Raw genomic sequence first — 24,280 nt, 5'->3', positions numbered from 1 at the left:
GAGTTTATCGCCCAAAGTTTGAAAATGCTTGTTCCTGCGTCGACTAGTATAAGATGCCATTTCAACGAGTACCGTTCAATTGCTGCTTTAAAACTTTTTAAGTTGTGGGTCTCGCTGCTTGCCTTGCTGGTAGAATGTCCCAAAAGAAGGCAGACACCCGGAGGAAGACACTACTGGTGTCTCCCTCCAGGCCCTGATGACACCAGACCAAAGTTTTCCTGATCATTTCCAATGTTAGGCGCAACTTAAAATGCCCGTTGCCATTAAAATGATTCCTGCGTCAGAAACTCAGGGCACTATGTAACAAAATGCCCCTCTTGCTTGAAATTCAGTCAAATTTCGAAAACTTTCTGACTGGAGCTCCGTTGCATTTTAATCAAGGCTGCATCTTTCTGGCAATAGAATTTTTTTGGAGTGCTATGGCTTAGATGTGGTTCGTCATTCTCAAAACACACAGCAGCTCGTCCCTGAAGGAGTTCCTCTGGCTGCTGTTGCTGCTCAGTGTTGACAAAAATGCAGAGTTTGTCTGTTGCTTTGTGAAAATATTAAACTTAGAAGTTTTCGCTTTCACATTCTTGACCTTCCCATTTGCCTGATCCAAAAGCAAATCACTAAGGAATATGCAAATGCTGTCAAAATACATCCACCTCGCTGTACAGAAATTAAAGAAGCAGCCCACGAAGGTTCATTCCTCTATCAGCTGCAGCTTCTCAATGGCATCCTCAATGCGCACTTCCGTAGGAGACTACTGCCTCCGAACAAACATTACTCTTTGACTTGTGACAGGGCTTTCTAAATTATAGTGCCGCCAAAATGCTGACTTTATGTTGTTTTATGTGCTTATATTCTTGGTGTTGAGGTTAACCGCAACAAAGCAGTCTTTGATATCGGCAGTGGCTTCTGGCATGCCATATATTTTGCAGCCAAACTTTCACTTCGTGGAACCAGCTAGTTACATCAGTGGAGGGGGGCACAGATGCACTTACGGCGGCAGTGGATGGTTCAGCTCATGACTGATGCTGTTTCCCTGTCTGTTCGGCTCGCTTAGTTGTGAAGGGCCCTTGATGCTGCTTTTGGCAGTGGCACTTGAGCAGAGGCCGTTCCAGATATTGGTTCTAGGAGCGGGGGAAGGGGCAAATTCCACATATTGGTTTGAGGGAAGGGGGGGTGGGGAGGGCGATAATTTAGGTGGTGGGAGCGACCATGAAAGTCGTGGCGGATGGCGCCCAGAAAAATATGTCGCGGCCGTCGCCACCGTGTCACATGGTGCCGCCTAAACCAAAAAGACCTCAAAGCGACCGCTAACATTATCCTCTAAAGAGAGATGACAGAACTTGAAGTAATGTGTGAGGTGTGGCGGATGTACATCATCTCAGTCAACTGGCCAGTTCCAGTCGACAAGGGTGTTCTCGAATCCTTCAAACAAATGTAAAAAAAAAACAAGCAAAGAGGTTTTGTAAGGGGCGACTACCCCCTTAGCATTTCAAACTATTTCACACTACACACAAAACGAATTTCACACTATGTATTAAGAAAAGTACAATGTCAATTTACAGCAAAACCTGCTGGGCGAGGGATTCAACTAGCAGTTCCAGAATCTGGGGCACAAGGCGCTCGCATACACACACTTGGCAACGGGTCTCCCCCAAAAGTAACTGCTAAGATGAGATAGCATATGGTACAGCATGTCAAAAATGCAACCTTCTAAAACATTACTCAACAAATATTTTTGTACCGAGGCCTGCATCTAAAAGAAATAACTGAAAGTTGAAACTGCAAGCCTTTTTTGTCTTTTGATTGAAAAACAGGGAAATTAAAGTTTAGTCACATAGGCATTCAATGCAAGTTTTGCATTCTACATATATAGGAGTAAATAACAAAAACAAAAGAATTAAACCATTTTTAAGAATATATTTAGATTACACCTCAAAGGACCACACTTTGAGCAAGTGCAAAGAAATCTGAAAAAAGAGCAGGTTCTTTCACCTGTTTGTTTTCGACACTGCTTGCCTTTATCAGGTTTTTCAACACTGTTTATCACTACAGTGTGTTTGACTATGCCTTCTCAAATGAGTATTCCGAGAAAAGGCTCGGGGGCAAAGGTTGCACTTGAAGGGCTTTTCCCCCGTGTGCGTTCGATTGTGTTGGATCAGGACATGATGCCGAGCAAAGGCTCGGGGGCACAGCTTACACTTGTAAGGCCTCTCACCAGTGTGTGTTCGATTATGGGTCCTCAAAGAGGAACTCCAAGCAAAGGTTTGAGGACAAAGATTGCACTTGTAAGGTTTATCACCATTGTGTGTTCGATAATGAGACTTTAGATGGGAATCTTGAGAAAAGGCTCGGAGGCACAGCTTGCACTTATAAGGTTTATCACCACTGTGTATTCGATTATGGAATCTCAGATGGGAATTTTGAGCAAAGGCTTGGAGGCACAGCTTGCACTTATAAGGTTTATCACCATTGTGTGTTCGATTATGGTCTCTCAAATAGGAACTCCGAGCAAAGGCTTGACCACAAAGCTTGCACTTGAATGGCTTTTCATCTGCGTGAGTTCGATTGTGGTTGCTCAGACTGCCACGATGTGCAAAGGTTTGGGGGCACAGCTTGCACTTAAAGATCCTATCACCTTTGTGCATCTGAGTGTTAGTGTCGACTTTGGACCTAGAGCCAGGAGACATGAGAGGACGGGGGCACTTGATTTGTTCATCACCATGGGCAACCAGGTGGCTCACGATTCCCCGCTGGTCTCTGGTGAAGTATGTGCAGGAAGAGCATCCAAACCAGATGACCTTAGGGGCTTTCAGAGGGCAGCTGGTCTTCCACATCAGTGCAGCTTCAGCACCTAAAAGAAGATTTTATGTGTATTTGTAGACACAAGGAAAGCCCAACCCAGATAACCAATTGGTTTATAAAGCCACTGTTCAGCTTAAAATGAGTGGTTTAATATCTTGCTGACCTTTTTATTTTGGCTCATGAAAGCATTCAAATATAATTCTCTCTATTGATTGTTCCATTTCCCTGAACAGAATTAGCCTCTTTAAAGGAACATGTACCAAGGAAAAACATTTTTTTTTATTATTTACAATAAGTGAATGAAATTTTCAGTTTATAGTGCTTGACCTCTTGCTTATATATCTGGTGCAAGTTTTGATAGAGCTTTTTTATGTTCTGGACGCAATGCATATGCAAAAGAACCATGTTCTTACACAGATGTGGGGCAAGGCAAAGCACTGAAAAGGGAGAGTAAAATAAGCTAATCCACTTCTTTTAAACCACTGAGTGTAATGAACAAAAATAATTGGGGCACGACCTCGTTTCTTACGTGTTCAAATATTACCACAGCGGTGTAGTGACATTTTTTCGCAGTCGGAAAAATAATGTTTTATTAATTTCTGTGACAAACTGAAACTACCAAAGAATAATATAAAGAGAAGAAAAAATGCAATGAGGAAGACAGTGCCCTCAAGCATATGAGATTACCCAATGTTAGACTCTGTAGGATGAGAGACTACCTAGTTATGTGTTCCGTAATATCCCCAGACATATTTCTGCGTGCACAGCTGGCCAAGTAGGCAGTGCGGCGGTGGCCTAAAGGTTATCGTGCTTGCCTCCCATGCGAAGAGCGAGGGTTTGATTCCTGGGAGCGACACATCTTTTATTTATTCTTGCAATTTAGTGTTCTGGTAAATTCGAGAATCCTGGCGCTTGCTGGAGGTCCGAATGTTCTACGCGCCGAACCTTCTACACCGATTGTTCCAGAAGCCAACACGTCTCCAGAAGCCACAGTCAGTCTCGCCCCAGCGTTCGACTCTGCTGTCACGCCAACTTCGATGCTTGCGACGCTTTGTTGCTATCCCGTTTACTTTTCTTGGTTTTGGGCACAAGCTCGCCCCATTAAACGTTTCAGTTTCCTCAATCATCCTCTGTTTTGTCACCTCATCATTTATGACAATATTCCATCCCGGTTTGAGGCGTGAGTTCAGCGCCCTCTGCACTCCCGTAGCAAAACTCCCAACTACGAAATCATTGCTGCGGAATCACAGTCGACCACCCACAATTCGACCCCTACTGGACGTGAAAAATCTATACACCTCGCAAGTGGCCTCATTTTCGTCTTCTGCGCATGAGAAAGGAAGTAGCAGTGACGTCAGAACGCCGAGCCCTGATTGGCTGACCGCGACCCCCTATCTGAGCGTCGTCTGCTCCTTTGCAACGCCATCTGCGTCTGTCTTACCTTTCCTGCGACTTTCGGAATTGCAGGTCTTTACGAGCTAACCCGACTTCGTCTTTCAGAGAGGGCAGACGAAATAACTCGAGCGGTTTGTTGTTTTTGTCTAACAACTAGCAGACGCACATCAAGGAGAGAAATCAAAGGACTCACTGGCGAGGTGCCCCGAGGCGCCGAGGTTTGTTTGTTAAGAACCGAGAGTGAGCGTCCGCAAGTTCCCTCCCAAATACTTTTTCCCTTCTTTTGTGTGCGGCGAGACTCTTCACTCTTCAACGGCGTCGGCAGGTCGGCGCAGTTAACCTCGTCTGCTTTACGTCTGCTAGTCAAAGCGATGGCTGCTTTACCTTTCCTGCGTATGTCGGAGATTCACCGCTTTTTCACCGGCGAGAGTCACCGTTGCCTCAGGAAACAAGGAGATAACAAGAGGAAGAAATTGACCTCTTAATCTAAAATTGAGGTCAGCGATCAAAGTATAATACGGGAAGAGTTCACAAGGGTCGCGCGGGCATATTCCATTCAGCACGCCAGCCGGTCGTGGGCAGACGGTCGCCGAGTCGCGGAGTGCCTGCTAGGCCTAACTGCCATGCTCGCTTGGTTGCGTTCGGTGGAATCGTGGCCGTTGGAGCTTTTCCCGGGTGTTTGTGGATCCATCGTTCTTGTTCGTCGTGGTCTGTTTCAAGTACTTTTTTCTTTTTTCTTGCTGCTTAAAGTCGGGACGCGTGAGAAGCGCATGTAGAAAAATAAACGTCCGTGGGTCGTCGCGACCGCGCACTGTCGGCCATGCTGATGTGATCGTGAGTGCGTAAAGGTCCGTTCACACTCTTGCAACCGAGTACGACCGAGAGAGACCAGAGAGCTTTTTAAGCCTCTTGCGATCTCTTAGGACCAGCTCCGCTATAGCGCATCCGGTCCTAAGAGGTCGCAAGAAGCTTAAAAACCGGTCTGGTTTCTCTCGGTCGTACTCGGTTGCAAGAGTGTGAACGGGCCTTGAGACAGCTTCGTAGCTGTCTTCGGATTTTGTCGTAACTTGCGCAAAACTTAGGAAAATTTTGTTTCGTGAATACGAGTTTGTTCTTAAGTTTTGTCTCACGAACATTTTTGGCGTAAGATCGTTTCGTGAATCTGGCCTCTGCACTTCCGAAAGTCGCAGGAAAGGTAAAACAGACGCAGACGACGTTGCAAGCAGATGACATTGCAAAGAAGCAGACGACGCTCAGATAGGGGGTCGCGATCAGCCAATCAGAGCTCGGCGTTGTGACGTCACCGCTACCCCCTGCGCAAGAAGCAGACAAACTTGCCCTCCACATTGGAATTATTCGAGGATAAAATTAAATGGAACGGCGAGAAAAGGACCCGAGCCAGACCCACTTTAAATGGAAGTAGTTAGTGATATGTTTTGCCATTTACGCCTGAAAAGCGCATCAAACAGCATGTTCTGGGGAGCATCGTAAAATGTGAGCCTACTTTCACTTGCGCTCGGCTGCTCAGTTAAGGTGCTTTTGACAACCTCCTCCTCCGTGCTTCTATCTCCCTCTTCTATCGCTGGTCATAGATTGTCGTTGGTTGACTGCCCCCGAAAAATTTGAGGCGAGAAAAAGAGAGGTTTATTGAAAGATAAAAAAGGAAGCTCGCCACTACTGACATTTCACAAAAGTAAACAAACAAATGCCCTGTCTCGTGATACTCGTGATGTGCAGTCTTCTCCACTGCCACATACGTAACAGTGTGCGTCTCTGTGTTTCCACTTTGAATTATTGATTTTCCTTTCCTGCATAACCATACTCTTGCCCGCCAGAACTTCTGAACACGATCGAATTGAAAGAATTTAATTAGTCTAGATCCATTTAACATTTAACGCGAGCTTCCTGTATATTTCCACTCGAGTCGCCGTGCGAGCGCGTGCGCGGCAGACTGGTTACAGCACTTGGCTGTCGCACGGAGGATATGGGTTAGATTCCAGGGAGCAGAATGGTCTTCTTAGTCACTGTGCTCAGTCGACGATAGTTGATGCAGAACCTCAGGGTACCGTCCTTCTTCACAAGGACTGGGGACGCAAACGGACTTCTTGAGGGTTGAATGATGGCGTCATCGAGTATTTCCTGGGCCTGATCTTGAATCACCTTCCTTTCCTTTAAGGAGACTCGATACGGCGATTGGTGGACAGGGAGCGTGTCGTCGTTGGTAACAATGCGATGTTTCGCCATTGGTGTTTGGCAAACTTTCGACGATGTGCAAAACAGTCACTGTATTTAGCGAGGAGATCAACCAGTTGCTGGCGCTTAGGAGGTGGGAGCTAGGGGTCGATGTCCAGCTGCGGCGTCATTGTGCTTTTCTGCTGTGACGACGAGGTTTCCTCAGAGATTCCAATGACTACGGCTGGCACCTGAAGCTCCTTGACGTGGCCCACGGTGGTACCCTTTGTTACGTGCTGCGGCTCCTCTCGAAAGTGTGTCACGAGAACAGTTGTATGTCCTTCTTGGAGATCCGTTACGCCTCGTGCGACGCCAATTCCTTTTTCAAAAGAGCTTCACCGAGCATGGCTACGCCATTTATGACGGTTATGAAAACGCTTCATTGCGGCGGCAGGTTCACATGGTCAGCAATAACTCGGATCACAGTTGACGTCGTGTTGGTCTCCACCAGTGGCAGAACAGGCTTTCGCAGCGTCAACTGGTTTGCCCCGAGGTCAATGACGGTGCCATACTCACAAAGTCCATTCCGAGGATAACGTCCCTCGCAAAGTCTTGCAGAACGATAAACTTGACCGGACATGTCTCGCCACGAATCTAGAATAATGTCCCCCGGCAGTCCATAACTGTAGGCCATCCCACGGCGTCGTCACTTTCTGAAGACGTTTGAAGCGCCTCCCACTCAGGACAGAGTTGTCCGCTCTGGTCTCGACAAGAGCCGACGTGTCGTGGGCGTTGATAACGACGTTTAGGTTATTCTTTACCGTTGCAAGAGCGTCATTTCGGTCTCTGGTGGCGTTCGAGTGGCGGCCCTCCGGCGTTCGTGGAGAATCTTGGCGTCGGTCATCGGCAACTCCACTTCCAGGGGTAGTCGCACCTAGTTTCCCGGCGAGGAGTGAGGGGCGACAGGCTTTCACGTTGGGGTCAGTGCATCGGCGAAGCTGGACGTCACGGCAAAGGCTACCGGAACTCTCGGCGGGACGCAGGCTCGGGCGACCGAGGTCGTCGCAGAGACTCGTCGATCTCCCGAGGGCGTTCACCATAACGGGGACGCAGGTCGAACCCGCGCAGCCCAAGTCGTCGGTATAGGCATCGGTGGTAGGTGTGGTTTGGTTCCCCACAGTGGAAGCAGAGGGCGTCGGTCGGGCGTCCTCCACAGGTCGGTCTTTCGAGGTCCACGCTTCTCTTGGCATGACTGACATGATGAGGCTGCGGACGATGAGCAACTGCGGCATAAATCAAGGCTGGTGGTTCCAGTGTGGCATCGGCGAGAACGTCGGGCTGGAGCGCTTGCTGGACCTCCTCTCGTACAATCTTGGCGATCGAGAGCAAAGCTGGATGTTCAGTAGCAGGTACCAGCTTTAGTTCTTCAAGGACGATGTCCCGAATGATTTCACTGATCCCTGGGATATTGGGGCTGAGGGCGCAGTTGGACGGTGTGGGTGCAGCGACGCCAGGAACTCGATGATAGTGGGCGGCTCGCGTTTGAAGGGCACATTCGATGTTGGTAGCCTCCGTGATGAAACCTTCAACGGTGGTAGGCGGGCTCCGTACAAAGCCTCTGAAGATGTTTTCCTTTCCGCCGCGCATCAAGACTTGCGGCTTTTTCTCTTCGGGAGCGTTTGGGTCGGCACGATTCAATAGGCGGAGAACGTCTTCGACGAAGCTTGTGACGCTCTTGTTAGGCCCATTGGTTCTCGCTTGCAGTTCTTCGGCACCCTGTCGTCGCTGCAGGTTGACAAAGGTGCATCGCAGCTCGGCCTGGAATTTTTCCCACGACGAAATCGACGCTTTGTGGTTCTCGTACCCGCTGCGGGCCATGCCTTCCAAAGCAAAGTAGATGCTGCGCAGGCTCTGCTGAGGCCCCCATCCGTTGAACCGGGCAACGCGCTCGTGCTGGCTCAACCAGAAGTCCACGTCTTCATGAAGGTTGCCAATGAAATTTGCCGGCGTCCTTGGTGGGGCCTGAACGTAGACGATAGACGTCGGTGGCGTTCCGTCTTGCTGCAACTTGGTCTTTGTCGTCGGCGTCTTCTTCCTCGGCCACTCTGGTAGTTGGTCAAACCCCGGAGGCTGGCTCGGGTCTTGGGTTCGTCGACGGGGATTGTTTTTTCCGGACTGGACAAGGATCAGGCCCGACAGATCTTCTGAGGGGTACATTTCACAAACATGGAATGCGGCACCCCGCACCTCCACCAAAATGGCATGAATGACAAGTTATGAGGCGGCGAATAATTGAATAAACAGAACGTTTAATGGGGCGAACTTGTGCCCAAAACAAAAAAGAAGTAGGTTAGCGTTGCAGGCGTTGATGTCGGTGAGCCAGCAAGATCGAGCACTGGGGCGAAAGTGACTCCAGCTTGCCACGCGGAACACCTTTTGTAGCCGCGTGCGATTCTGGAACATTAGGCCTAGAACGTTTGGAGCATAGAATATATGTAACTTGATCAGATGAGAAATTTTTCGAACTTGCGAGAACGCCACTTAGAAAGAATAAATAAAAGAACATTCTGCTCCCTGGGATCTAACCCATATCCTCTGCACGACAGCCAAGTGCGGTAACTATTTGGCCACACACGCGCTTGCTCAGCGACGCGAGTAGCAATATGATAATACCTCTACTATATGACTGAAATAATATAGACCTTTTCATCCTCAGTCGCATGGGTGCTGGTATTTTGGAATCACGTGACACAACCGCCATTAGGTTGTTTCAACTCATCGCTCCGCTCTCTGCTCCGCACCTTGTCAGATGCGTTGTATTTGTGTCTTTCGTCGCGTTTCACCACGCTTTACTTATTCTTTTGCCTACCTCTGTAAAGTATAGTCTGATACTTATATCTACTACCCGACTGCATTACATCATAATGTGCACAACTCCTGCAGTTTATTTTGTAGCAAGATTTGACAATTTTTACCGTTGGCTTATTAAATGGTTGTGAGGATGAGGCACAGGAATCAGTTTTAGCACTGAGCCACATTGATTATGTAGATGACTAAGACAGCACGAGGATTCGAGGTACAGTAAAACCTCGTTATAACAAAGTTGAAGGAGCGGTCGTAATTATTTCGTTATAACCATTAGTTTGTTATAGCCAATGTCCATTTCTTCCCACTATTAGCAAGCAAGGGGAATTATGATTGCTTTGTTATATCCATTAGTTTGTTATATCCCGTTTTGTTATAACGAGGTTTTACTGTATATTACTTATGACAACTAAGATTTGTTTACTTATAGCGGCCGAACATTCACAATTAGAAGTGCGTATATTTAAGATCGCGCATTTAAGATTGGAATGTGTCAAGAATAAGGTCCGTCAAGGATAGTCAGTATAAAGGGACTGTGGATCGCTTTGGCGATATAAACATTCGGTTGGTCAGTTTACATGATGCATTTAGGAAACTGTAGTTCTCGGCCGTATTTGGGCAGTCTCTTTCAAGTGATTTATTGATTGTCTTTAGGTGACCAGTTCAATTCACTTAATTTATTTTAACACAAAGGTTGGAACTTCCTGCATAAGAAACTCCCAAACAGCTCAAGAGTAGCCAGTTTAAGAATAGCGTATGCAAAATCTTTGATATGCAAATAAATAGCATCATCTTTATGTGACAATAGACCTTTTCCAAAATTCAGTGCCATCTGGCGATTCGTATAGCAGTTTAGCTTTTGCCATACCAATGGCGGTCATGAACTTGTATTTCATCAGGCACCGTCACCTTCGCAAGTCAAGGGCACGCGAGGAATTGTTCAATGTGAGTTCTTTCTTGACCACTTTCAGTTCGATTGGTGACCAAGAACTTGCAATGAGAACAAAGCTCCAACCCACACAGATGCCTCGATAAATTTCTATCCACCAAAGGGGTTTAAAGTCGATTGTGTGCCGCCCACAAATTGACTAAATCTAAGTTAGAAATGAACGCTTACGTAGCTCTTGTGTTCCATTCCTACGTCGTGTCGTACTAACCCTCCGAATATACAGGCCTCGCATCATCCGCTTAGGAGCATCTTCGACGTCTTCCTTCATCAGTCACTAGAATACCGCCATTGGTAGGGCACCGATGCCGTTCCACAGATGATGATAGCAATCAAAGTGGCCAGATTGAATTTTGTAAAGGGTCTATTCGAATTGTGGTTTGGGCTCAATGCATACGCAGTAATGACGTTTATTTGTTTTGTTTTTTTCTCTTTTCTTGCATACACAGAAATTTTGCATTTGCTGTTCTATCTCTCGCTAGTGCCTGAAATCCACGATATTCAACGCCGAAATAAAGCCATCTGCATAAAAATCGCCCAAGTCCAGCATTGTCAATAGCAAATAGAGATTTACTGTTAGTGGGATGCCGAAATTTACAAAGCACAAATGTACAAACAAATAAGGATCTGTTTACACAAGTCCATGGAGTGGTGCCTAGCGTAGGCTTCGGCCAAACTTTCGGAGCCACTTCTCCTGTGCCCTTTAATTTTATTTGGCCTGACACTTATATCTTGTGTTCATGTAAGCCAATGTTCATATAAAAATAGTTTATTTCCTAAAGCCAATATTGTGAAATGCCACTTACGATTACTTTAGCAGGGCTGATAATTAATTAAGAAATTTCCTACTCGGCCTAGGTCGCACTGTCAAAATGTTTCTCGAGTACTAATTTTTCTTTTTTTAATAATATGGGCTGAGATAATATCACTTGTTTGTATAGATTCTCCGTCATTGTATGAGACTTTTCCCTGCAAAATTCAGTAAAAGTTGGGTGTCCACAAAAACAAAACAGTCACTAGTAAACTCGCGAGCACCTGTTCTTCCCGATGAAGCACATTGGAAACCAAGCTGTGGACCTGCTTCTTCACATTCACGTTTTAGTCTCTTCATTGGTTTATTTTTCTGTGATCTAGTGTCATTGGGTACGGCTACAGACAATAATAATCTTCCCTGTACATCATTTCAGTCGTTTCGCCATACACCATAATCAGATACATCAAAGGTGTTCGTATAAAGCCCGTAATTTAGGCTCGAAACCCCTTCGTAGTTGCCACTGTTTCATTGATTGTGTGCTACAAGGGAAACGTCTGTGTAACAAAATTAGGCAAAAACTACATAAAGCAGCAATACAGCCGCATGCACATGGAAACCGAAACCAACCAAGTTGAAGCAACCTAATGGTGGGAAGTGTGTCAGCGCCCTTTATCCGCTGGTCAGGCAACTACTGAGATGAAAAGGTCTATAATAAAACAAACATGCACACTTCTCCTAAATTAACCACACTCACACCTTTCGGCCATTCCTCCAGCCTGGTCCCCTTCACCTTTCGAATATGCCTAATTCCTTCTTCTCCCTCTTTCTTTCATCCTTTCTCCCTGCCTTTTTGTTTCTCTATTTATTCCCTCCCTTCCTTCCTCCTAAATCCCAATGCAATGGAAATGTTTGTCTTGGTTCATGAATTTATTGGATCCCTTGCCTGTCGACATTTTGTACAAATTTGTGTCCCTCTCGTGGTAACTGAAGCTGACCTAAAAGTCCTGCTTCTTCAGATTTTTGTCCTTGCCTCAGATAGCAATTAACAATTTTTTGTATTTTCCAGAATGTTTACTTTTCTTAATCGTTGGTTTTCCACGAAGTACCTAGGTTTCTTCCCCCCCCCCCCCCCCATTCTAAACGCCCACATTTCTTTTTCAGCTTTTTCCACAGTCTTCTTAACTAACTTTCAAACTTGTTCATTCACTCCCAGCGTCAGCCTAGTCTGTATATTGAACAAGCAGGCGGATGCTTCAATGAAAGGGCAAGAGAGCATAACATATTGGCAAAGCGGGCACCGTCAGAAAACATGGCATTGAATTGTCGTGGATGTAGTTACAAGCCAGAGTTGAAAAAAAACAAAGCGCTGTAGGAGGGAATAAAAACAAAAATGATATAGAAATTTTGAGCCCTTCAGATACGAAGATAGCTGGTAAAACTAAATGCAGCAGCATTCCGTCCTTAAACTTATTACAAAAGGAATTCAAAAACACAATGTCCTTATTGCAAAAATAGTTTGCGTATATTCCTGTTTCACACATTTAGCTTCAGTCGTTTGCTTTCTAGTCTTTGTTCCCTTGCCCTTTCAGTATTCATGGGAACACCGCACTGCCACCATCCTCTAGTCATATAACAAGTTGAAGGAAACTTACCGTGACTCCGTTCCATTCAAACTGCTGTCTCAAGTCAGGTTCGTACAACGGCCCACGAGATCACAAAGGAGGCAGGGGAACACTTGACATACCTGGGACCAAAAACGAAGAGCAACGAAAGAAATTAAGAACAAAGCCAAAAGGGTCATAAAGTGCATCGAGCTAACCAGGCATCTATGAGGATGACTTATACAAGTCCCATCCAAAAGGTTTATAAAGACGAATAGACAATGAAAAGCAACGGCCTGTACCTGCAATAATTAATGGGGGGATAGCTTGCGACACCCAACTTAAAGAGTTTAGAGGTATTTTTTATTTTTAAAACGAGCCTTTTCTATATTTGTTGCATTGCTAGTAATGTAAACAGCAGTTTAGACACAGCAAGCTCAGCTTGACAAAAAATTGCTTGGCAATTTCCAAGCATTGTCGTAAAACGAGTTGTTGCATCAAGCGTCCACGTGAATGGCATAACACGACCAATCTGCCAGCACAGTGCACTTCTTAGCCTCGAGAGCCGTCCAGTTGTCTCCCGTGTCCCAAATGCCATCGTCGTCTCACGGGCTGTGAATATTAATTCTTTCTTAGAGTTTCGTTCACATTATGAACGCATACACATCTCCAATTCCTAGCTGTGATGCCTGGCAAAAGAACCAAAGCCTCATGATGTTGTGTTGCTGCCTGCACTTATTATCAATTCAGGAGTTCTTTTTTTTCTTCCACTTGTTTCCTCACGACAGTGCATGTCAGAATGTCTGGGCAGGTTTGTATGCCGGTGGAATACTCGGAAGCTCTTCACGCCAACTGACCGGACATTGATTTGCTCCGATCACTTCTTGCCGGACTGCTACGGACGAAAAGTTTCACTCAAAAGCCGATGCTGGCCTCTCAACGAAGTATATGTGTCTGAAGCTGGATGCAGTGCCATCGATGCTCGCTGGCAGGACACCTTCCGAAACAACAGCAGACAGCTCGTGTGCGAAACGTTTTCAAGCTCAGAGTTATTCGGTCGTTATGACGGATCGCAGCATGCGATCACCAGTTTACAAAGCGCAAATGTGACTTTCGTTAACGCTGATGCTGCAGTTGTGCAGACGTCGTCGGATATAGTGGCACCCAAATGTGGTGAAGACTGCCAGGCAGACGACACTTGCACCTAGCAGATGTTTCCTGTGTTCTTTCATTCTCATTCGTGTGATGTGCATTTGTGGCAAACACAAGGCAGTCAGACCTTGAGAACACAGCGGTTCTTTTTTGCACCATACATTCCGTTTACTCATTGTTGCTGAAACAGCTTCACTGAAAAATTCCATTGCCGTTAGCTAAAAAAAAATGCGCAGCTTCTGCATTCTAATACAATGCGCCACTATATGTACAAAACTTCATGATCCGACTCTGCTTACATTTTTCTTCGGTGACGACTAAGCAAAATAAAGCTCACAAAGCTACCTTTACTGGCAATATGCATAGACAATTGAATTCCGGTGTGCTTTTGAAAAGTTGCAAATCACTTCAGTCCCAGGTTCAGGCGTTATAAAGAGCCAACGACACAAGCTTACGCTTGAGCAGCTGCAGAGTCAGATCAGTGTCTTCTGTCCGCATTGTTGGCGTGCCGGCCATCTTGCAACGTTCCCCAAAAAAATCAAAAGGAAAGAAAACAACCTGAAATTCACATAGAGGGTGCGAACTGCATCCAGAGATGCTCTAAAAGCCCGTTTAGTGGAGACTCCGATGGACTGACTCGAGTCCGAGTTGTCGAGTTTCCACTTAACGGACCCATTGGCGACAAGATGTTTTGGTGGCGCCACCTCGGGGGCGCCCTCCTTTGACGTAGCTGGTGGAATGAGAGCAGACGACTCGCTATGTCAAAGCACGGAGTGGCTATGTTAGTGTGCATCTGTGCCAATTAAGAACGGTATGTTTATTTAAGAAACGTGTAGAATGTTTTTGCGATTGATCTTTCTAATGAATAACAGCACCTCGTTGTTGCTTTTCGTTATTAGAAAAACTTTGAAATGTTCAAAAACAAGCCTCCAACTTCACATCACAGCTTGCGCAGAGTGCATCAGGGCTATTCACAGCCTCTCCGATTCTTGTTTTTTTTTTCGAATCTGGGGAGGCTGCTGCAGAAAAAGGTCTTGCATTCACCAGAGTAAACGACGTGTTGTCTTCTTAGCTGTGCATGTGCGCACAGCTGTGTTGCAAAGCAAACTATACTCCGTTTCACCTTCAGTCCGAGCGCAGTGGACGCCACGAGCCATCCCAGCCGATCCAGCGCCGGGAGATAATCGCGTGACCTGCCGGTGGGGCAGGGCGACACAGGGAGCTCAAGGTCGCATGACACTCGCTCAACGCCGCATTGGCTGGGATGACTCCTAGCGTCCGCTGTGCTCGGACGGAAGGTGAAACGGAGTATAAACACTTGTTTTTGAATGAGCTTGCCGATATCGACTCCTCCATCCAAGTGGGACTCAACAGTTGCTGCCGAACAAATGCTCGTCAGCAACTGACACTTAGGTCCTCCCAAATTGAATACATGGCAAATTTAAGTGTGTCAAATTGCGACTTCTGCTCAAAAAAGAAGCAGAAACTTTAATAAATTTTAGAAAGTCAGCCGTGGCCCGGCATATTCAGGTGATTGGTTAATTTGTTCTATCTTATTTGAACTAAAAATCGTTTACAAATTTAAAATCATTCGCTGAGCAGCGCATCACGCATGAAGCGCATTTGGTTCCACAAAAATTAAACATACAAATGGTAGGAATTCATTGCAGGTGCATTCCTCATTTTTTGGGATGCTGAAGTGTCACCAACTTACTAGATTTAAGACTTTGGTTGCATGTGGGTCTCACACATTTTGCGTCGACCGGGTGAATAAGCAGGGATTTAGTTGAGGCAACTCTGGAAGCCAGCCACCGCTTCTTCCTGCCAGTTTTTTTGAGGAAATGTTTGTCTACTGGTTCATCAAATTCAAAAAGGAATCAACTTGGAACTAATAAGAGACCAGCACTCACAAAACACATTGGAACCAACAGGATATACAAAGTCACTCTCACTGAAGCATTTACTACACATGCGAGAAGTTCTCAAATTTCACTGTTCTATTTTCAATTTGATGAGACATTCCATTCTCAGACTGATTTTGTCTGAATCATAATAAAACAATCCACCATATTCACCGTGGTAGATGTTGCAGTTGGGTAAAGCGCTAAATATCCTATTTTCATCATCCAGCTTTTTGTACTGGGGTAGAGAACAGCTCACTATCGTCCAAGCACTTTGACACCTCAGTGCCAAAAGTGTTTGTTAGCACAAGTATGCGTGCCACGGTTTCAAACTTTGGTAAAATGCCCTACTAGAAATATCACTTCCCCAATTTAACACAACGCGTCAAACACGCTTTGCTGCACACTATCCAAACAACGCATGAAGTGAGCTGACGAGCCGAGGACTCCAAGATCTGCGCGGTCAGTCCCAGTCTGTCCTACCCATGACGTCACAAACGATGATGATGATAGCTAGAGATCCACCCACATCAGTTCGCACACGCTGCCAACAGGTGCGCTTTGGGCGGCATGGTCGTGAACACAGAGTTTGTCGTGGTCTCAACCCTGTCCCCCAGTGGGGCAGGTGTTAGGCAACGCCAACAAGGTTCAACCAGACGAAAATTGGCAAAACCCTTGACGGAAGGAGGAAGCGGGGGGGTGACCTCTTTAGTGTTTTTGCCCGATCCCCCAAAGGTCTGCCTGGCGATCATCTTCATGACCTGGTGATAGCTAGAGAAATGCAGTGGCTTGGAAGAACAAATCAGGTTTATGTTATTGCTTTCAGACTAATAGTGCAAGGAACCGCCCATTACAAAGGGTAGAGCCGTTGTCATCTATCCATTCATCCAGGTTGTAAACAGATATATAGGGTGTCCCAAGTTACCAGGCTCGATCTAAAATACACCATAAAAATCGACGCCTACAAGTAGCAATCTAGTCATTTCATCAAAGGTGTATTTCACAGCTTGATTTTTTCTTGTAAAATTACAAAGTGCAGGGACAAGAAACTTGCCAGGGTCAACGGCAAGCGGTGACGCAGACGACCAAGTCAACTGATGGGGCGCGTTTGGAGCTTGTATTGTTAGATGGCACTACCTCTTTACCGAGACTGCTCGTGACCACTGTGGTTTCCTAAAATGAACATAATCTTTTTGTAATGTACCTTTAACTTAAAAATAAATGTGGCCAAAAAAATCAAAACTTGAAGTTAAAAAAAAAAAAATGGGTTTGCATAACGACGGCACTTTTGCTGCCAATGGATTTCGTCTGCGTGTCGTCTGCTTTCTTTCGCCTGTTGGGGGGGGATCGGGGGCCGAGTAAGTTAGTGCACACCAGCTCGGAGCACGTGGCGCAAAAGTTTACGCTGCAGAACCCCCAGGATCCTGGGTTCAATTCCCACCCCTTCCCGTTTCGATCTGGATGAGCATCGTACCGGCGTGCAGTCGTGTATCACTACTGCATGATGCATGTTAAAAACCCCAGGCTAGCAATTATACTGCACTGGCTAAATTGCTCATCTACAGCTGGGAGACTCGTCGGCCATTGAGGCATACACAACCCAATTTTTTCGCTGGTCGACTACACCTTCGGAAGCCACTCTCAATGCCAGCTATCAATATGTGCGCCAAACACACCCCACAACTCGACTTGGTTGTCTGCGTCGCCGCCCGCCGTTGACCCTGGCAAGTTTCTCAGGCCCTATTGTTTACAGAAAGGGAGCTACGCTTTGTAATTTTAGAACAAAATACTGATCTGTGAAATACACCTTTGACGAAAAGTTTAGATTGCTACGTGCAGGCGTCGATTTTTACGGCCTACTTTAGATCGAGCCTAGAGAGCTGGTACACCCTATACATATGAAGGAAGATGAAGGACGGGGTCACCTAAGAGACGCTGAAAGTCAGCACGTATAATACAAGCAGCCGAATGGCACCAGTTGGGCGCCATTCAGCTCAACTTTAGCATAAATATTTACGTCCAGGGCTTAAAACGAAAAACCGCGGTCACACGGTATGGCTAGTTTTAGCAGATCCTTCCAATACCTACCTCCCTACCCTTACGCCCTCTCCTCTCTCTCCTCCTCTCCCTCCCTCCCTCCCTCCCTCCCTCCCCCCCCCCCCCCCCCCCCCCCCCCCCTCCCTTTCATACTCCGCTGACGTCTTTGTGCATGCATCGTATCGTTATCGGAGGGTTCGGAACGGTCCACTAAAACTTCCTACCGTCGTCACCGTGTTTATCGTTTAAACCAAAGCGAGGCGTGGGCGCAATCGGTTGCTACGCACACGCACATCATCCTAGTTATAGTTACCCTCCGAAAACAAAAACGCGGAAGATTGAGGATAGAGCAAGCAGTCACCTAAACTGCCACGGCCGTGAGTAAGGCCTCCTGATTCGAGCCTACCACCCTTTGAATACCTCACGATCCACTTTTTTAACTGCGAGACGCGCTGAAAACAGTCGAAGTCGATGTCTCGGAAGGGGAAACCTCTGATCACTTGGGTGAAACCAACTTCGCGCTCACGCGCCCCGCGCGGACGAAGTTGTTGTCAGATGTTGCCTTTTTGTTGTCACTCGTAGGCGGTCGTGCTCGTACGGTAACGCTCGTAGGCTGTGTTCCAAATCTTACCCAAATGGATTCGAGCAGCAGAATCTGGTGGAATCGAGTTCCTTCGGCGGGTCACGTCAACTGCTGTTACCTGACAACACAGATTCAAAAACGCTGGACGCGGGTAGGGTTTAGTTTTTAAAACGCCAGGGTACAAAACCCACCCGAAGTCAATTTTGGAACATGGTCAGAGAGTAATGTGCTGTGGCTCGCATGTCTAAATAAATAGTTAATAAATATTTTAAAAAAAAATTGAAAAAAAAAAAAACGCTAACAATATTTTTGGCCACCTAGCGACCTAGCCAGCAAAAATGAATAGAGCATTGATGCAATTATTTTAGTCAGGCGGTGTCTTTCGCCATCTACCCACTTGGACATGCGACAAGACCTTTTCGCCACTGGTTCAAGCTCTTCCGCCCAACAAACCGGCATATAAATGATAAAAAAGATTTATCCATACCTCGATATATGCGACAAGTGAGATAACCTCTTTTTGGTTAACTTCATGTTCCCAAAGCACTTCCCCCCCTTTAATGCAACCCCCCCCCCCCCCCCCACCCAAAAAAAAAAGAAATAAAATAAAATAAAAAAAAACCTTTGCTTGAAAGCGGAATTCTAGCGCCTCTTTAAAGGCGGTAGAATTTCTCTGCAGTGATTGCAAGCTAGGCTGACCTGAGTTTAAAAAAAAAAAAAAAAAAAGAATCCGCTAACAACCTGGAATTGTGCCCAAACCGAGCGGAGCGGAGCACGTGAAAAACGGCGTGGCGGTGCTGCGCCGCAAACCACCAGATCGAAACCGAAACTAACCAAAACCCCTTGGCTGATTGAGGTACAAAATCAGAGACATTTCGTCTATTGCTTCTTACGGACGACTTCCCCTCATAAAAGAAAACAGTTTTTGACCTCTATCTTTTTATTCCTGTAATGATAAGTGTTGACATGTTGGCATCTAGCTCGATCGGCTGGGGCTACGTTTTGACGGAGTTGGAGCTCCCCGCAATGTCTAGTTTATTTTTGCGGTGCGAAAAACCGGGTTCGGATTTCTCACAAACACCCATTTATAGTATCATTATTTCACAACTGATACTCGACTATCGATAGTTGGCTTTCGATTGACTATACATATAGAAAGTCAACTTTCAGAAAACAATTAATACCAACAAAGTTAACTTTCAGGAAACGATCGAATGGTACGAAAATGAAAACACGACCCAAAAAGATGACAGTGGATATTTACGGGCAGGCAATACGGGGTTCTGGGCAAAAGATAGATAAGAAATAAAACTAAATATGGAGTTGCATTGTCATACAAATAATTTGAGGCAAAACAGAAATGGTGTGTTGCCACTTTTCCGATGGACATATTTTGTATATTCCCCAGATTCACCATATCAGGCTTCACACTAATAAACATATATTTGTAAAAAAAAAAAAAAAGTATACTTTGTTGTGTGTTTGAGATAGAAGAAATACTTGCTGCACACAATTAGCATCAGTGCTTTTTACAGGTCTGTAAGGTCAAGACAATTCATAGACAATTACCGAACATCGGGAACTCGCTGTTGACAAAACCAGTTGTTCACTGTGAAATGTGGCCTTTTTGTTTTGGTCCCATTTTGGCAGATTTTAATCACGGTGACTTACCTGCTGGTAGAGTATACAACTTCAAAATATAGGACCCATCATGTATGTAAAAATAAATATCTTTAGTCAATAAGTGTAACAAATTCTGTTGTGAAGACTTCAAATTGAGCATTACCCAATAGAAAGCTTACAAGTAAACATGGTTGGTTACCACTGATCTCAATGAAAATTGAGATCAGTGTTGGTCACAGATTCTTTTATTTTTTCCATCCTTCAAATACAAGTTAAAGGGGCACTGACACCCCAAAGGTCGTATTTATTTTTATTGTCTAAAACGATGCAAGTTGCAGTCATAGACACGCAAAAAAAAAACGCATCGCGAAAAAAATTTTTACCGCGCGCCTTTTTATTTTTGGCGTTTGATTTTCCCGCCTCTCGCCTCCTCGCTTCTTTTGATCGGTGACGTCAAAAATCAGGAAATTTAGAAGCTTTGTAGGCGACATCTCTATAACATTTAATTACGGCAATCGTAAAACATGTTTTTTAACGCAATTGCGAACGCACTACGGCCCTTCTTTTTGAAATACCAAAAATCGGGAGTTCGTTGTGGTGCCGTCTCCTGGATTTGTATCCTCCAACGGAAAACAGGCGACACCGCTCAAAACCGGTCCGCCGTAACGCCGCCGCTCACTCCTTTCCTCCTCGCTTTGGGTCGCCGTGGCAACAGCAGGGAGTGGTGAAAGAAAGTCGACTCTCAGGTCTCCGCCATTTTTGACGTCAAGGCACCGGCGCCGATCGCGCGGGAACTTCGAATTCGGCATTTGGAAATTGTTTTTTTACTTCACAAATACTGAACTCCCGAATTTCAAATTTTGAGGGTAATGTCCCGGCATCGTTTTCAATCGTTTCGGATAATAAAAAAAAAATATGATTTTGATGTGTCAGTGCCCCTTTAAGGAACATAAAGTTAACTGGATCGAAAAAAAAGAAGATAAAAACAAAAGTTTTCCGTGATCTAAGTAACAATATTGTTGGCAATGAGGCCATTTTTTTTTCAGTAAAAAGAAACGAGTGAATGTAAAATGCAATCTTTCTAGCAACCTTTTTGGTATAAAAAAAAAATCCTGTTTTTTTTATTTTAGAGAAGTCATGTCTCCATACCTTTGCATTCAATCCCAATTGCTACAGTTGTATTCAATCAGTATCTCGGACTTTTAAGGGTTTACCAATCAAGGGCGACAAAGACATTTGGACTTTTATGCTAGTTCCTATCAAAACAACTAAAGGTAAATTCCCAAAAATAAATTTAAGAAAAGAAAAAAAATGTTGACAACCTATAAAGAAAGATAAACATTTTTTCACTATGAATAGTTCTTTTCATAGCTTTTTTGCAGTATACAACCAACGGTTTGTTGTTAACAGGTTCTAAGGATTTCTTCTGTGTTCATATAGCTTTCCAGTAGGTTTTAGATTCCTCCTGGATAATTATGCACAAGTTCCCAATCACAGTTGCATTTTTCTCCGACCTCCACATGTCCCACATGGACTCTTGGCATACTTTCTTCATTACCTAATAAAATACCATCAATAGCTTTTCCGTAATCGGCTGTCAGCCCTTTCATAATAGTCGACTATCGATAAGACACTATTTATAGTTTCACAAAAGTCGACTATCGATAGTATACAATGATAGTATCCCAATAGTTGACCGTTCACATTATATTTATGACAGTCAATTATCGATAGTTCTTACACTAATATAGTTAGACTTGGCTTCCACTATAGATGGCATCAAGAGTGCTATAGATATGTTTTGCACCACCACCTGATATCCAAACCTCCTGGAAGGTAGGAACAGGAATAGTGCCACAACCTGCAGCACAAACCGACACTCCATGTGCTGGAATATGCACATCCTCTTGGCTGTCAATTTTCTGGTGACACAACTGCTACAGTGAAATCCCAGAATGGTGCAGGATGGCAAATTAGGAACTTTCCAAACAGCTACCCTGCCAGAGGCACATCTGTTTCAAATAAAATCTGTAACTAAAAAAAAGAAAAAAAAAACATTGTGAAGTTTGAATTATAAAACTTTATTTTGAAGGAGCAGCGAAAAAGAAGTCTGATTACACATGTATCATATAAAGAAGCAAACTGCAATGAAGCTATGTTTACAAATGTATTGCACAATGCATAAATAAATGCAGAGCAACAATTCAGACGACATTGTAACCCAAACAGAATCATAGCTCAATCTGCATTCTTTGAGACTTAGCTGGTATTACTCACCTCAGTTTGTTAAAACAAAAAAATAGGTTTGCCATTAGGGAAGCATAGAAACCAGCAAGTATCCAGCACTATACAAAAAGCAAGCCAAAGGTATTGTTTGGTGTACAATAACACCTGCGGTCTGAGAATTCCGATACAAAGGGCCAGGCAACACTGAAACACTCAGGAACAAAAACATACAGCAACAAAATATTGTGAAAACTATAGTGATGTCTCAAAGCAGGTGTCATATAAATACATGATTATGAAAATGCCAGTGTTGAGAAGAAAGGTGAAAACCCTTTAGGTATGAGTGTGCCAAAGTCAGTTTAAAGATCTCTACACCTTCCGTCAATGCAGCCTTGAAAAGGTATTAGACGGCATTAAAGGGATACTACAACGAAATTTCGGCTCTCATTTTTTGGTCTATATGTGTTAAAAAGAGCAGTATCACATGGAATATACCAATATCTTGTTAAAAAAGTCTCGAAAAGGAATTTTAAAACGAATTAAACGATTAGCAAAGAGCACCTGGTGGATGTCGCTAACGCCTCGTTTGTAATGCTCGTCTAGGAACCTTGACAGCTAGTGACGGAGGTTGTCTCGTCTCCGGCCACGACGAGAGAAAGGGGGAAGGAGGAACTCCCCTCTTCCCGAGAATCCCTTTTGTGTGTCGCAGAAGTCGCTATTGTCCCCCTAGACGATTATAGAAGATTAACCCGTCACTCAAAATTCGTACAAAGGCAGCCGCTTCGGTGGCTGGAACGACTAGGCCATCCTCTCGACGTCAGCCTTGCCGTAGCTTTGCTCGTCTTGAGACGACCTACGTCACGATTGCGTTGGATGTCACGTGCTCTAAGCTGGGCCTTCACCGAGCGCTTGCCAGAGTGGGCCGTTTATAACGAAAAATACAGCCACCAGGATCAAAATACAAATGTGCGATTGTCATTTACGAATATTGTGGATCATATTCAACCTATTTTTGAACACGACGGGAATATTTCAAATTTTTTTGAAGTATCCCTTTAAAGGGAGGGGGGGGGGTGCAAGGATTTATGGACTTCAGTCAAAAACTTGTAGAAGTTGCCCTCTGACACTTTGGAAGTAAAAAACGGAAAACCGATTTCGCCTGAGTGCCCTAGCTGTTGCGTAAAAAAAGGATAAATATTGGCATTTCTGGCACCCCTGTACTCATTTCCAGTCTTCAGGGTCACACCTGGTCCCCACCTAGTGACGTAATTCGGGGTGCCGTGTAGCTTCCCGTGTGCTCTCTCGGAGGACGCTTCCTCTCCCTCTCTCTGCTGAGATTAGCGGGCGTTAAGTTGCAGCTTAGAGCCGACCGAGGTCACAAAAGCTGCCACTTGCAGCTGCAGGTGGGGGGTAAAGGTTTGACTTTTGCTTTGTTATTATGCAGCTTAATCGCAACATTTTTGAATGAATGAGATGTTTTCTCTACCCTCTGGGACACGCTAACGTAAAAACAATGAGATGCAAATTCTTTTTATTTTGAAATCGTTGCACCCCCCCTCTGATGACACAAACACTGGTACAATGCCAATTCAATGCGAAACAGGCTAGGCGGTGCGGGAATTTAACTAGCAATCGCCAACCAGGCTAACAAAATATTGCAGTGAATACGCATGTTCACGAATCAATCCCCTGCCCAGGTAACTACTGAAATTAGATAATATACAGTACGCCAGTTCTCCAAAAGCTTTTTTGCTTCTTTCAGCTCCTCACGACTCAGCGAGGGTCACTCATACCATCCACTGTTATTTGTTGGGTTTCGCTGCAAACTATTGCAATGTCCTCCTGGCTCTGTGGATCCAAAAAACCTAAACATTGAAGAAACAATTCTTATTCAGTTAAAGATAAGTGAATTGTTTTCACAGTTGCTACTCTTTCTGCTATGTTCAAGGATGCCTTCTCAGGTATTTTGGATGGCCTCGGAGAAGAGTTTATCGCCCAAAGTTTGAAAATGCTTGTTCCTGCGTCGACGAGTATAGGATGCAATTTCAACGAGTACCGTTCAATTGCTGCTTTAAAACTTTTTAAGTTGTGGGTCTCGCTGCTTGCCTTGCTGGTAGGATGTCCCAAAAGAAGGGAGACACCTGGAGGAAGACACTACTGGTGTCTCCCTCCAGGCCCTGATGACACCAGACCGAAGTTTTCCTGATCATTTCCAATGTTTGGCACAAC

General features: G+C 45.0%; 1 protein-coding gene across 1 annotated transcript; it reads right to left on the bottom strand.

Moving 5' to 3' along the window:
• Positions 1–608: 608 nt before the first annotated feature.
• Positions 609–18,335, bottom strand: LOC115309138 (zinc finger protein 525). The gene is made up of 3 exons (XM_029967317.4): positions 18,251–18,335; positions 12,581–12,672; positions 609–2,845 (listed from the first exon to the last, which is right to left on the bottom strand). The coding sequence occupies exons 2-3, from the start codon at positions 12,594–12,596 to the stop codon at positions 2,025–2,027; spliced, it is 837 nt and encodes a 278-aa protein (XP_029823177.2). The 5' UTR covers positions 12,597–12,672; positions 18,251–18,335; the 3' UTR covers positions 609–2,024.
• Between the last annotated feature and the right edge of the window lie 5,945 nt (positions 18,336–24,280).

Source organism: Ixodes scapularis, unplaced genomic scaffold (assembly GCF_016920785.2).
Source record: "Ixodes scapularis isolate PalLabHiFi unplaced genomic scaffold, ASM1692078v2 PGA_scaffold6__148_contigs__length_123643588, whole genome shotgun sequence".
In the NCBI taxonomy this organism is placed as follows: domain Eukaryota; kingdom Metazoa; phylum Arthropoda; class Arachnida; order Ixodida; family Ixodidae; genus Ixodes; species Ixodes scapularis.
The sequence above is the reverse complement of the archived record's forward strand: the minus strand, read 5'-3'. Positions and strand labels throughout refer to the sequence as shown.